Here is a 15763-nt window from a genome sequence, read left to right on the forward strand (position 1 = left end):
TGGGAGGTTCTGAACTCTCTCCCAGATATCCTCACCAGACAGTATTGGAGGTGGCAAGTCTTGTTCAATTGTATTCTTCTTGAATGCATTTTTCATTCTCCTAAAGGGATGATCCATCGGCAAGAACCGACGGTGACAATCAAACCATGAATTTTTTTTTTTGCCGTATTTTAAAGTGAAGGACTTATATTTTCCATGCGGTGAGGACATGCTAACTTTCCATTGTCATCCACCGGACAACATCCCGTATGCGGGAAAATCATTAATAGTCCACATTAAAGCGCCCTCAAATTAAAATTCGCTTGCGCGAAATGTCATATGTCTCAACCCCTACGACCACAATCGTTTCGATTACCATCAACCCGGTGGTTGTAAGTACACATCAATCAAAACTTTTGGATTACGAGGGCCGGAATAATGCGGTTAAGGAATATATATGGACTAGTCATACACATCTCGTGGGGAAGATTATACGGGGTTATGAATACAGGCCAGCAAGAATACGGAGCAGCAGAAATAGAATGCGGAGTGAATCCGTCCGAACATAAACCCAACCTGACGTTACGTGGTTCAACTGCAAAGTCTGGAAAGGTTCTATCAAAATGTTGCCAAGCCTCACCATCAGATGGATGACACATAACACCCGTGGCCTTCTATTTTCACTGTGCCATCTCATATGAGGGGCGAAACTATTAGATGCATACAACCTCTTTAACCTTGGTATAAGTGGTAAATAATGCATCGCCTTAACAACAACTCTCTTCCCACTGCGAGTCTGCTTAAACCGATTACTACCACAAAACTTACAAGATTCTAGACCGACGTCGTCCTTATAGTATAACATGCAACCATTTTCACAACAATCAATTCTGACCGACGAGAGACCCAACTTGGACACCAATGTCTTTGCCTTATAGTAATTATCGGGTATCTCTATAGTGGGGTCAACAAATTCATGCATGAGGTCAATAAAAGAATCCATTGCCCCTTCGGAAACATTGTTATCTGCTTTGATACTCAACAATCTAACGGCGACAGATAATTGAGAGTGCGGACTCCCATCATTTAAGGGTCGGCTAGCTTGATTTAACTTTGCATAAAAACGTTTGGCCTCTTCATTGGGAGGTTCTTCAAATTGGCCACCAGAATCAAAATCCGAATGCATGCCATATGCATCCTGAACTATGTCGTGCATTCTAGAAGTTTGGACATTACGTTCTACCCCCCTACTACTTTCACCGACTTCAAAGTTCCGAGATCTACCAAAATTGTTGTGTGTTTCCCCATGACTAGTCCACACTGTATAATTACTTTTAAAGCCTTTTTCGTACAGATGAAGCGTAACAATCTCTCGGGGTCTCGTAATTCATACATTCACATTTAGCACAAGGACACCTAACCACACCATGAACTCGTAAAAATCCTCAAGTGACTTTGCGTATTCAATAAAAGCATAGACACGGCTATAAATTCATCCCTCATCCCTAATGGATCATCATAAGATCTATTGTACATCCAACTACGAGAATCCATCTACACAAATAGCACAAAGTTTGAACTTGTTAAACCAATACTTAATTTATATGTTATTAGTAAAAGACTCACCAACCATAATTACCCTAATTACCATAATTCTCAAAAAGGGCATCATAACTACCAAGAAAAAAAAATATCAGAGAGCAATGAAGAATTCACATTCCACTTATCATCACCATTTAACTAATTGCTTAAACAAACAAATCACATACTGCCTAATTAGGCCAATAGAGGACTAAAATATAAACTAAACAGATCCTTGACTCTAACAATTAAACTACTCAAGCCACATGATTAGGAATCAAGCCTAGTCAAACACATAACTAAGAGGTAACACACACAATAGTGCAGAAATTAAAAAAGAGGATAAGAAGATTAACTGTTACAAACAGCTACAACTAACATACCAACCTAATTAGGATTGGATAGATTGAATATTTTCCAGTTCATCAGGGGATGACATGATTAAACCCACATTCTTCAACACCACTAACAAACTTTTACACTGGATTTGTCTGCTAGACCCTCATTAGTATTATAGATTTATTTAAAAAAACAAAAAACAATGAATAACGAGAATGAGAAAAAAAGAAGAGAATTGTGTCCTACATGACAAGATTTGTAGAGATCCGAAATATGTTTTTTTTTTAATTTTTTTTAAATTAATTGATTTATTTATATAATTTAATTATTAGAAAATGTTTTTGTTTCATTTGTTATTTGTACCAAAAAAAGTTTCGACCTCACGTGCCAAAAAAAAAAAAAAAAAATTTTGGAAATTTCGACCTCGTGTGGTCGATTTTCCACTTTTTTGAGGTGCTAGCACCTACAAATTAAAAAGTTAAGCATGCCAACAAGGTTATTGAAGTTAGTGAAGGAAGGAAAACCATATTTGGCGGTGATAGTGTTGCGGTTTGATACGCAGATCAAACTTCTTCGTTTTTTTAACTTTTCTTTCCTTGTCAACGCAAACTGTCCAATGCAAGAGATGTTATTTGTATATTAATACTAAAACATTACATAGAGTGGTCCTTGTGGGATAAACGGTTCATGATTTCATTGCCAAAAACATCAACCTCTAATGTACAACGGTACATAGGATGACCTTTTCAAAAGAATTTCATTAATGGGCCATGTACCTAACGATTAATGATTGAAGACTAACCCATGTGATGATGTGAATTGTTTGAAGAAGACAAAAGAAAGAGAGATTAATTCACCTCCAATAAAAGAAGCGATTATGGATAAAAAAAAAATTCTACTGCCAAATAGCAAGAGTAACCCATGTTAATTTGTTCAAAGAGAGAAGAAAATAAGTAAATAAGTGATGGAGATAGACACATCCATTAATTTTCTACTTGACTACAAATAGAGCCGAAATCAGACCATTTCATTCACCTCTAAATTCCCTTCCAAGAAGAACAAGGTTACAGGAATTCTCTTTAATACCAAAGTGAGCAGTACTAACTTGTGCATTTTTCCTTTCGGTTAACACCATGTTTTTACATATTTTGAACCTATCCCGCGCCAGATAATACTACATCTCTTGGTTTTGGCTCGGGATTTGGACGTTACAGTGAAATTAGTTTCCACCATATTTATCAAAAAGTTGTTTCTGTCACTGTTTCATATAATCTGCATATTGGTTCCGACCTGGAGGATAGATTAATCTTCATCTTTTAAAACTGTATATTTCAAAACTTTAACTTCACTTGCCTATTTGTCAAATAAAATGTAAGCGCTCCTTTTGCCTAAATGATTCGCACCGCGTATACATCTAAGTTACGTACATTCGATTTCTAAGCTGCGATCTTTTCATTAGCTTCTAATCGTGATCTTTCTAAGTTATGACCATATTTTACTTATATGTGCATGCTTGATCATACCAACATTATGTTTCATTTTTAAGCAATCCCTGAATCCACAGTTTCATCATTAATGTGCAGGATGGAAACCTTTCTACTATTTACTTTGCTAGTAATATTGCTTGGAGCCGGAGATGCACTAACAATCAACATCACCATAATCGAAAGCGCCACAAAGACAAGGCGCCGGTAAAATAATTGATCGTGCAATGCTTTCTTTGCTTATATAGCACAACTTATATAGCAATACTCCCTCCATTTCATTTCCGTATCTCACTACGAGTTATAGTGACCGCAAAGCAAATAAAAAATACTCTATTTATGTCTTTTTACCTCCATCATCCAAACGCCTTATGTTATGTATGCTATTGAATACAAAATTACCAAAACTACAAAGGGCAACCGACGATCAACACATTCAACTTTTATTTTTATTTTTTTATAAGTAGACATATTAGCACCGTAGCAAGTACACCCCAAGCATTTACATTCAAGAATCAAAGCATTTGTTATAATTGCAAAATCGGAAAACATGTTAAGTACTTACCAAGTTTTGTGCCGCCTAATACCACCGGAATTGCAGGAGCATAATGCTGAAGCTCAGGAATCCACTGACCAAAAATCGACTGTCAGCAACCTTAAAGACATTTGACATAAACTCACAAAGTTGATAGTTTCAACAGAACGCACCTTTTTAAGTATGTTCTTATAGCTCGCACGACTAACCAAGAAGAATGCTAGGACAAAAACATCTCGCTTCCCAGTAGCTCGGTGGCCTTAATCTATTGTAATGTTCTTGTCCTATAACCATAATCAAAGGACGATTTATAGGAAAAGAAACTCATCAAATACTCCTTAATCACACAAGTTGGCCATAAAATTCTATTTTTTTGCCATGGTTGATTAGGTCACCATTACATCTTTCTTAGGGCAATTTTTCTTTTCTTCCATTTTTGTGACGGGAGGGAGCAAGAATGGAACATACCAAGAAACCACAATCCAAGACAACCGTTCAAGAATAGGTTAGGTAAAGCACCGATAGTTTAATAGGCAAAAGAGAGCATATTCTAAAGTAAAAAAATAAGAAGAAACACAAGAATGTAAAAAGCTGCTAAACCCACATATAAAAACCAAAATCCGGGTTATCTAGGCATCAAACTTTAAGCAATGAGGGACAAACTAAGAAACCCACATGGATATTCTGGGGAAAAGAGAAAATATCTAAATAAAAACAAAAAAAACTTACAGTGGGGAACTTGTTACTAGAATAGCAAATAAATTTCAATTTACACTTAGTAAAATTTTAACAAATAGCTACAAATGAAAACTTTAACAATAAATATAAGTAATCTACTAATTAAACTACAATTACAAAGTAATGTAACTAATAATGATAGAAATGAGATTGAAAAAAAATGCCAAAAAAATGACTTACCTTTAGTGGCGGCGGACACCAACGGCGGCGACGGGGGACACGCAGTGGTGGGGATGGGGCGTCAGTGGCGGGGACGGGTGTGGTGGGGATGGAGCGTCAGCGGCGGGGTAGGGGGTGTGGTGGGGGGTGGAGTGTCGGCGGCGGGGTAGGGGTATCGTGGGCCGGGAGTTTTAATTAATGTAATTAGGTTTTGGTTGTTGGAAATGAGAATTGCACGATTGAAGTTTGGGGAGTATATTAAATTTTACAAGTTTATTATTTCGACCGCGTGCGGTCAAAATATGCTTCTTCTTTTTTTTATTAGTTATTTTATTTATATAATTTAATTTTTAAAAATGTTTTTTCTCATTTATTATTTGTACAAAAATAATTTTCGACCTCATGAGGTCGAAATATAAAAAAAATAAAAAAAAAAGTTAAATTCTGAAAATTTCGACCTCATGTGGTCGATTTTTTTTCGACCAAAAAGTGAGGTCGAAATTGTGCGGTCGAAAAAACCTGTTTTTTTAGTAGTGACAAGTACAAGCTGTTCTTAGATCTTTACCAACTAGTTGGAATATATGAAAATTCATATGACCCACAATGAAAGTGTTGTACTAGAGACATAAACAAATTAAGGATATTCAGTATATGGTGTTACCTTATGCTGCTCTGGGCAATCCCGCGCAAAATGACCCATTTTGTGGCAGGAATAACACTCCACTTTGGTCATATCAACCTTTTTATCACCATGTTTTCCTCGCTTCTTAAATTGAGGTTTACCCTTCTAATTTGGCTTGCTAGATCCCTTCTTCTTCCAAGCTTTCTTGTTTGTGTTCTCTTGCTTAGGGTTAGAAGTCCCAGCAGATTCAGCTAGAGAAGCTTGTTCAGTTGTTTTAGAAGCGTCACGATGCTCATCTTCAAGAACAAGATGGTGTTCAATGTCTTCAAACGACTATACATTCATTGTGGGTCATATGAACTTTCATAGATTCCCAACTAGCAGGAAGAGATCTAATAACGCTTATACTTGTAGTTCATCAGAAAGATTATGACCAACTGATTTTAGTTCCCCTATCATGTCTGACATATCTCTTAAATGCTGCTTCACCGATGTATTAGGGCGAAATCTATAGGTGTCAAACTTGATAGTCAACCCCCTAAGTTTTGATCCACATTTCTTGAGTCGTTGGATACAATTCAAATTCACACATCAGATCATGAGCCATACTGCTCAGCAACGTTATGCGAGCAATACTATTATTTTTCTTCCAAGCTTGAAAAACCTCTTTTTCTTTCTTATGTTGCTCTGTGTTTCCACTAGACGACTCAACCATCACATTGTTGAGAGTCTCCAAAACATCCTGCTCCTCAAGGACGTATTGAATTTTACGGTGTCAAATGTCTGTCAAATGTCATAGTTGTCACCATTCAGTTTCTCACCCTTATTTAATTCATCAATGATGGTCTTTGAAGTCATTTCTGAAATTTCTAAGTACATAAAAAGACATAACACATGTGGGCACATACACAATATATATATTTGCTTCAAAAATTGCATCTAAATTAATATTAGTGTACTATAGGCTCATGTTCAAAAGTCTATGTTTGTCTTATTTTCATCACATGTAACCTTAAGCATCCCAATATTTCTAGATCAACTATACATAAATAAATTAATTATAATAGTTCTAAATGAGCAAGTTATCTACAAATTTAGAATTCCCACTTGTAAAAAAAAATATCATTATTTTTCATAAAAGTGACATAAACTATATTCATGAACATTGCACTTTGTTATTTTAAAATTAAACATGTTCATGAATCAGTTACATAAATTTTTTATCACAATTCTTTTTTCTTTTTTTCAAAAAAAAAAAAAAAAATCTTGTGGTGAAAATTTAAAAATATTTGTAAGCTTTTGTGTAGTCAACTTTAGACATTAATTTCTCCCTCATGTTGTATAATATTTCTTACATTTCATATGTCATTGGAAAGATCTTGAAAATATATTTCTAATGATATATTGCTTGCTCTATAATATAGCCAATGGTTGGAGAAAAGTTCGTCAATACTTTAGGAGCTTGTGCAGAAATTTTCAGATTTCTTTATATATAGAGCAGTCAACTCTTAACGCTCATATATCCTTCATCCGGTATCGGAATTTTACAAATAATATATCGTTAGAAAGCTATTGAAAAGATCTTTCAGTAATACAAGTCCCAAATACTGAAATAGCCTATACAAGGAGATAATACAGTCTAAAATATATTTGTTAATTATGTTTTTGTTTTTCAGAAAACTTTTGTCATGTAATATCTTTCAAATGAACATACCGTTGTACGCCAAATTTTATTCACACAATGGTGAAAGAAAAACACATCTCTACCCTGCTACTGATACCAATGAAGGAATTGAACTCGGAGATTTATGGGGAATAATACATACCTTCTTCTCTAGGATCGATGTGTGCTACTACCACCAATTGCCTAACAGTTTCTTAGAAGATCACTAGTGGAGTCTTGTAAATTATCCACAACAATCACACTCTTATAATTCTAAGGATGTTTTTCTCTCTTCTTTTGTGTTGTATTTGGATGACCTCAAGCCACCCCATAGTAAATATTGAAACTTGTAACTCCACTTCAATTTAAGAGTTACATCACCCTTTATCCCTTAGGCCTTAACTCCCGCTTCATTCATGAATCATATAACTCTTCCTCTTTTTACTATTGAAAGTTATTTAGTGGAGTTGTAACTTGCCTTCATGAATGAAGCAAGTTATGTGTTTTCCCATTAATGGGTGCACTATACATCTGTTTCCAGCAGACTGATCGCTTAGAGTGAAGCTTTGAAATAAGAATATATCCCATAGTACTCCATGGAATAGGAAAATAAAAATATTGAGAGATATAAAATATCATGAACTCCACGAAAGAGAAAAGGGAAAAACCAAAAGATCGTGCAAAAATTTAAATACAACTAAGAAAACACTTCTATGATTACACTGCAGATGACATTTAAAACTCATTTGGTATGCGGGATGAGATAAACAATGATATCTTGTGAGATTAGCTATCCCACCTTTATAGCAAATCTCACAATTTTAGTACATTTTATAAGATTGTTATCCTTTATTACACCAATCAAATGCAGGATAAATTATTTTATTTTATTTCTAAATTGTTATCTCTTATCCGGCATACCAAACGAGCACTAAGGTCTGTGATACCATGATAATGTGATCTCTCCTTGTTCATGCCTAGGATTATGCCATTATATTTGTATAAGAGTATACAAGTACAAACGATAAAAATACCTTGCTTAGAAAAGTAACACGCACAACCATCAAAGACACGTGCACATATGTATTTATTGAAGTTTTATTTTGTATCTTAAGTTAATTGTGGTTTAGTTTATGCATTATAAAATGGACATTGGAATAGTCTAAGTATTTTAGTCAACATTCAGATTATAAAAAGAAAACGGTCAGTCTTCTGCTCCAAGAAATTAAACATGCATAATTATACAGTTAAAGCAATAACTTCGTCATTTAATTTTACTTATTGAATCACAAACTTTTCATGAATTTATCACAAACATATATAATTAATCAGCTAATTTGGAAAGATGAAATTAAAGATACGAAGTTTCTTCTTCTGACAACTATAAATCATGTAGCTTATGAACGATTTTGAATTTTTCCAGTAAACCAAAAGAAGAAAAAAGTTCATGTACTCCAGTTTCAAAGTAATTTGAACAAATTTACTCCGCACACTTTGCAATTTTATTTGATATGTATATACACTGTTAAATTTTGATACTACTTTAAATTTACTCTCAATTTTTACTTTGCCTGACATCACTTCCGTAAGCGTCAAACAAGTATCTCTTTAATAATACCACTTTGTCCCAATTTAAGTAACACACTTTCTTTTTAGTTTATCCAAAAAAGAAAGTGATATTTTTATATTTAAAAATAATTTAACTTTATGAGATGATTTACAGTCACACAATTACCTAACGCTTGTTTTGGATCACAAATTTCAAAAGTCTTCCTCGCTTTCATAAACATCGTGCGTAGTCAAATGGTGTCACATGACAGAGTATCTATAGTTAGCTCGGTTATTTTAAGATTCATAATTTCATATTATCATAATCACACAAATATTGATCATCATAATCTTAATAGTATTTCTATTTTCATAAATAACTATAGCTTACATTTCATTAGGCAACCCAACTCCTAAAAGGTAAAAATTATCAGAAAAAGAAAAGAGAAAAAAAAAAAGGGGGGGGGGGGGGGGGGGGAAGAGAAATTCAGTCCTTCAAGCTGCCCAAAACCTTCAACAAATGTTGGCCATAGAGGTGAATTTGGTAGAATTTACTATTTATGTGGTATTATGCACGTGCAGATGACGTGATAACTATATTAATAGAATGTAGTTGGCGCCAACAAAATATGAAGTTAGTTATTTTTAGGAATTGAAAACCGAAACCAACTCTTTGTCTTCCATATATTTTTTTCTCTCTTATCATTTTCCTCCAAAACCCTAATCCTTCCCTTAAATGGGAATTGTATGAATCTTGAGAAAGAAATAAATAATTAAAAAATTTGGGTTTCACTTATTAGGCAAATTTGAAGCTGAAAATATATTTTATTTCAATTAGGTAATTCGCATATCAAGATTTTTTCTTTTCTTGGTTTTGGTCATTAATGTGGTTTGGCTTAATGCTTTCATTTTTTTGTGTGTTTTACTGTAAATATTGTCTGTTAATCATGTTGGTAATTGTTTATTTTCCTTGTTTTTGGTCTTTATTCAGGACATTGCTTTATGTGGGGGTTTTTTCCCTCTAATTTCTGGGTTGATAAAGGTTGAAAAAGAGATTGCTGGAGCTGCTTCATGTGAGGTGGCTCCATCTATAGGAAGACATTTATTATAAGATAATATTTTTTGTGTCAGGCTACAAAAATAAATTAAATTAGCTATGAACTTCGTCACTAATCTGTTGCTAAATTGCTCCTAGCTAACATAATATTGTGATAATCCGTCGCCAATTCGTCGCTAAATAGGTTAGCGACGGATTTCGCTGTATAGCTATAGAATTTGTTCGTTGCTAATTCCTGTTTCTTAGTAGAGATTATCATTTAGTTGCTGATTTTCGATCCTTTAAGTGACTTATGTTTCTTTAAAGCTCAATTGTTATTATGCATAACGGAAATTTGGTAAAGTAGGTAGAATATGATTAGAAGTTCTGTCTTCCCTTCATTTTCTTGCTATTTATGTGAAGGAAAATATTAGTAGTGTATGTCAACAGTTAGCACAAAAGGGGACTTTTATAGGGTGCATAGTCTTTGTTGCTCGAATCCTTCAAAAATGCTGCTGGGCGGGTATCGCGTCCTTCAAAAGTTATGCATTTTTGGAGGATCCGACCAGTGTTCGGCGTCATTTTTGAAGATTCGATCAACATGCTGCATAGTTCCCACTAAGTTCTTAATGTAATATTTAATACAAAAGGTGTGGGTGGGTGGAGGGTGTATAGCATCAACCTCAAATATCCACCTTTCCTTCATATTTGATAGTTTTGGCAACGTTTTTGCTTCCTGGTGCTTCTTTTCTGTCAGTATTTCTCACTTTTGTTCTATCCATGAGTATGGAGAAATCATGAAATGTAAAATGGTGGTTATGTTAGATTGTGAATTGAAAACACATTAACACAGTTCAAAATTTTAATCTATTTAAAGCCCTTTTTGTGTGGATGACATGTAATCCCACTTGTCTACGATCTTTATTTTTCATATGTTGTTTTTGTTCTCCATGTGCATTCTATTATGATAATAGCTTCACCGTTCTGCATTTAAAGCCAGATAATAGCTGAACCTGGGAAATGGTGGTCATCTTCTCCATCCCTAGTGGAGCTATTTGAGATGTAATAATTAGGAGTTAGACATATATCCTTATTTTAATGCATGAAATGGTGCTTGTTATGAATATATATGTTACATTGTCCCCAATATACTCCACCCCTCAAACAACAGCGAATCTTTGTGTGTGTCCCCGTTCTATTCCTTTAACTAGAATCTCTTTCTGAATCCTAATAAATGATATTCTGAATCTGATGTTTAATTGTATTTCAGTGATGGAATCTTAAATACGTAAGTGGAGGCAATACCATCTTAGAACAGATTCACCAGTAACGGAAAATAAAGTTGATGCCCTCACACCAGCAGCTTTACTCATGGATTCTGAGCAAGAGAGTGAAGGAAGACGAGATTTAGATGAAAGTGAATCAGGGTCGTCTAAAAGTTCAGAATATTCCCATTCCGTCTCGTCTTCTTCATCAGACTCTTCTTCAGATGATTACATCCAAGTGGACCCGAAAATAATATTCAACTCTGTCTCATCAGGCATAGCATCTTCCAAATCTCAGCCCGATGCAAAACTTCTATCTCAAAATGTTGAATCCTCGAAAATGTCTTCAAGTTCCACCTCACAGGTTTCGGATGTCACTCATGAATCTGCATTCTCGACCATGTCAACCACACAATCTCCTTCTATACAAGTGATGGATCGGGAGGCAGGTTTTGATCCGGATAGAATTCCCTCATCTATTTTTGGAAGTAAGGATTCATCCTCTAAGGGATGGAGCACTGCCTCTAACGAATCATTGTTCAGTATCCACACTGCTGGAAATGGTAGTACAAGGGATGATAATCTGACGACTGATGGAGATTTCAAACAGTCCAAGAAACGAGACAACTTTACAGAAGTACCAACAAACAAAGAAATTAATAAGGCTGGGGAGCTAACTAGGTTTAGGCAGACTTTGCCACTTGCAAAAGGAGGAGGAAATAAGAAAAAGATCTTCGAGAAAGAAGGGAAAGTAGATGTTGTAAACAAACTGTTAGCAACAGGAAGTTCAGATGAAGCAACAAAGAGAGTAGTCCGTTTTAGAGAAGAAATAAAAGTAGGAGAGAAGAAGAATCATTCTACTGCTATTGGCCTCTCTGGTGGAAACGTATGCTTTGGGGACGCTTGCACTGTCGTTCGCCATTCTGATGGGAATGACACGTGTTCGGCCATTCCAATGTGAGTAACAGTTCTCCTTCTTCTTTTTTTTTTTTTTTTTTAAATATTCAGAGAGAAGAGATCTTAGTTGCTAATTAATTGTTTAGCGCATGCATTTAGTTCCTTGAGTTTTCCAGGTTAAACAAAGAGATAATCTGCTTAGTTGCTTATTACTTAGGCGCTATTTATTTATGTGTAAACACACGGATAGAGAACATAATTGTGAAAATGTAAAAGTTCTTTCTTTGCCTTATCTCTAATTTCGCATGCTCATGTACGGGCCACTAAAGGTAATTTGAGAGTGTAAAGAAAAATGTAAATCATAAAAACACCTTTACTAAAATATAAACATAAACTTGAAATATGCTCAAAGGACAAAACCAATGGACTTCAGATTGAGTGTTCAGAGTGCAGCTTATGGATACTTTTAATACCATATCTAATAGACAAAGACTACATCGCTAAATATGCGTTTGGTAGCAGATGGGAAAACAAGGATAAATACAAATGAGGTCTGGATAATTTAAGATTGTATGGAAAGATTTAGCAGTAAGAATGCATAATACCATATTTGTAACTGGCTATCCAGGTCAAAGGTTGCTAAAAATTAGTGATTACAAGCAAAAACTGATAACAAACTTGGCACGAGAAGAAGCTTAAAGCGCATTATTGAATATGGCCAACTAACTTAGCTTGGAAGGTATTAGATAATCGCTTTGCTTAACAAGCAAAATATCCATACTCTTCTATAGTAAAAATCATCTCTCAGCTTATAAACCTGCTTATATTTTATACATGTACATACACATAAGACGTACTTTTAAAAATTATCTGCAGCATATGCAGGCTGTTTGTTGTCTCTAATTTTTCTTTTTGTATAGAAAACCTCAACCGAATAAGGTATTTTTTTCTCCAAAAGAAGATATCATGGCTGGTCAGGTTTTGATCCGACTGATTTTTGGTCTAAATGAGTTGACGATCGTGGATTTCTTTGTTTACTTATTCTTTGATGTCTCATGGGCTAGTATTTTAGTATGTCCTACTATTTGAGTATATTGGCATGTAAATGGAAGTCCCTACTCTCCCAATATTGTGTTTTAGCTGATATCAATGGCGGAGCCAGAAATTTCACTAAGGGGTAGATAAAGAAGTAAACGCATGAAGAAGTTGGGATTCAACATCTACTATATATATATACACACAATATAATTTTGACCTTATATATACAGTGTAGTTTTTGACGAGGCACACTAGCTCTGTCCATTGCTGATATAAAATAATACGAACTCTGTGCAGAAAAAAGAAGTCTTCTAGGTGGCCGTGCTGTTATTGTAGTAGCTGGTCTTGCTGCTCAAGTTGGCCAAGCTGCTCATTGAAGTGCTCGGGTTGCTCTTGTAAATGGTTAAGCTGCTCAATTTTCTCTTGTAAGTGGCTAAGTTGCTCATGTTGCTCTTTTAAGTGGCTAAGTTGCTCAAGTTGCTCTTGTAAGTGGTTAAGCTGCTCAAGTTGCTCTTGTAAGTGGTTAAGCTGCTCAAGCTGTTCTTGTAAGTGGCCAAGCTGCTCAGGTTGTTCTTGTAAGCTGTTAAGCTGTGCAGGCTGCCACTGTAAGTGGCCAAGCATGCCTTTTGGCTGTTGCAAATGGCCCTGTGGCTTTGGTGGTTGCTGCAAATGGCCGAGCTGCCACTGAAATTGTTTAACTTCGCTACGCTGCTGCTGCTAATGTTGTAGCTGGCATAGCAATTGTATGTGCATGACCTGGCAAAGTTCTATGCGCGACAGTACTGCACTGTAGCTGGCCATTCTGCTTTGTGAGATCTATGAATGATCTGATCTTGCCAGGTACACCTCTCTCTCTCTCTCAAGATAATAATATGATAAGTTAGTCGACCCATAGATGCACCAGTCTGTAGGTGTTAATTATGGTAAGTGAAGGTTTAAAAGGGAGCAGGGTAGATCTAAAATTACATCGAAGGAAGTTGTCTCAAAAGACCTGCAAATGCTTGGTATCAATACAGACTTAGCTAAATATAGGGCACGACGGAAAAAAAAGATCCATATAAGTGATAGCTACGGGGTGAGGATAGGTTTTAGACTCGTATGGAGCTTATTATTATTGTTAGTATTAGTATTATTTATATATACTTTTTAACTTTTATTTTATTCATTATGATGATGATATGATATGAGCTTAAATGAAGAAATAAGGATTCATGTAGCCGACCCCAAATTGTTTGGGACTAAGGCGTTACTGTTGTTGTTGTGACATTTCTACTTCATGTTGTGTCATGATATTGACATGTAGTGAATACATTCTAAAGAATCTTTCAATTCCAGTCTATTATAGAAATTGTTCTTTTCAATCTGTGCAGTTTGATGGAAGAAGATCTATGTATGTGGAAAAGGATAGCCAGAGTACCAGCGTGCCATCGAGCTCCTTCGAGGCTTCTAAGGAGCATTCCGGAAACTAACGTACATGCCTCTCTTGGTTGTTGTGGTTCTTGCCATCCCAGCTCCAGTTGTTGCTGAGAACATGAAGGCCTAATTTCATTTAGGCCCTCTATTTACTTCCGCCTCCTTCATTAAAAGTTCTAGCAATCCACATACATAGGTGTCATAGGATCAAGAAAATAGAAAAGCTAAAAGTATGCACAATGTTGCAACTGCAACAAGCTTGCCAACATTATGGAGATTTATAGTAGCTGATCTAGTCAAGCATTGAACAATATCTAAATATCTTGACCATTTTAGTGTATATATGTAGGTTGTGAGGTTTATATATATTTTTGCCTCACATTACTTAGTCTATTGTGGAACCATTTCTTTCCTTTTTCAAGTTAGGACAGGAAAAGGTTGTAATATTAGCCAAGCATTGAACAATATCTAATGTCTTGATCATTTTAGTGTATAGATGTAGGTTGTGAGGTGTGTGTGTGTATATATATATATATATATATATATATATATATATATATATATATATATATATATATATATATATATATATGTATTTTGCCTCACATTACTTAGTCCATTGTGCAACCATTTCTTTCCTTTTTCAAGTTAGGATAAGAAAAGGTTGTAAGAGAGAATATGATGGAGGTAGTGCCATCTTTTCTCTGTAATAGCGCTTGTAATTTATTAGTGTTCGACGAATATAGATTTAAATCTTCTCCTCTCTCTTACATACATCAAAGTTTATTTTAGTAGTCAATATATTTGAAACCTAGCATGCTAGTTTCCTTTTTAAATATAGTATGAAGCATTTTTTTTTTCCTTCCAAATCTTAAACTTTATGTCCATTAAACACTGTTATATAAAATGAAACAACAAAGTGTTCTGTTATTTCCACTCATGCTGCGATCACTACCTCATTAATTTAATTATAGTTTAAGAAAGTTCGGATCATCTTGTAAGATTATGTAACAAATATTAAACCACATGATTTGTTGTAGTTTTGAAATATCAATCTCTGTATTGACATAACAAGAGCTTTTAAGAAAATACTTTAATCAAATCAGCAGTGCTTATAACCTGAAAAACCATAAGTTGGGGATGACCAGCATATAATGACTCTTGGCTGATTTTGACTGATTTTGGCTTATAAGCATTTTGGTGTTTACCAAATGCGTAAATAAGCTAAAATGTGCATGTAAGCCAGTTGAACCAGATTATAAGCTTACTCAAACACCTTCTTAATTTGATAAAATGAAAACTTATTTTAGTATTGACCAACATTTCAACTGGCTTACAAGCACATTTTAGCTTACGGAAAAAGGTCAAATATACCCTTGTACTATCGGAAAAGGGCCAAATATACCCATTGTTATACTTTGGGTCCAAATATATCCCTACAGTTATATTTTGGGCACAAATATACC

At 34.9% G+C, this 15763-nt stretch overlaps 1 protein-coding gene across 3 annotated transcripts; it reads left to right on the forward strand.

The window, feature by feature from the left end:
* Window positions 1-10915: 10915 nt before the first annotated feature.
* On the forward strand, window positions 10916-14760 carry LOC132059843 (uncharacterized). 3 transcript variants are annotated; one of them, XM_059452647.1, is made up of 4 exons: window positions 10916-11906; window positions 13182-13724; window positions 14255-14580; window positions 14735-14760. In XM_059452647.1, the coding sequence occupies exons 1-2, from the start codon at window positions 11056-11058 to the stop codon at window positions 13570-13572; spliced, it is 1242 nt and encodes a 413-aa protein (XP_059308630.1). In that variant the 5' UTR covers window positions 10916-11055; the 3' UTR covers window positions 13573-13724; window positions 14255-14580; window positions 14735-14760. The 3 variants fall into 3 exon arrangements, with proteins under 3 accessions (XP_059308630.1, XP_059308631.1, XP_059308629.1); XM_059452648.1 differs by having other exon boundaries at window positions 13182-13343; window positions 13383-13724; window positions 14255-14760; XM_059452646.1 differs by having other exon boundaries at window positions 14255-14760.
* Window positions 14761-15763: the final 1003 nt, after the last annotated feature.

This window comes from Lycium ferocissimum, chromosome 6 (genome assembly GCF_029784015.1).
Source record: "Lycium ferocissimum isolate CSIRO_LF1 chromosome 6, AGI_CSIRO_Lferr_CH_V1, whole genome shotgun sequence".
Taxonomy (NCBI): Eukaryota; Viridiplantae; Streptophyta; class Magnoliopsida; order Solanales; family Solanaceae; genus Lycium; species Lycium ferocissimum.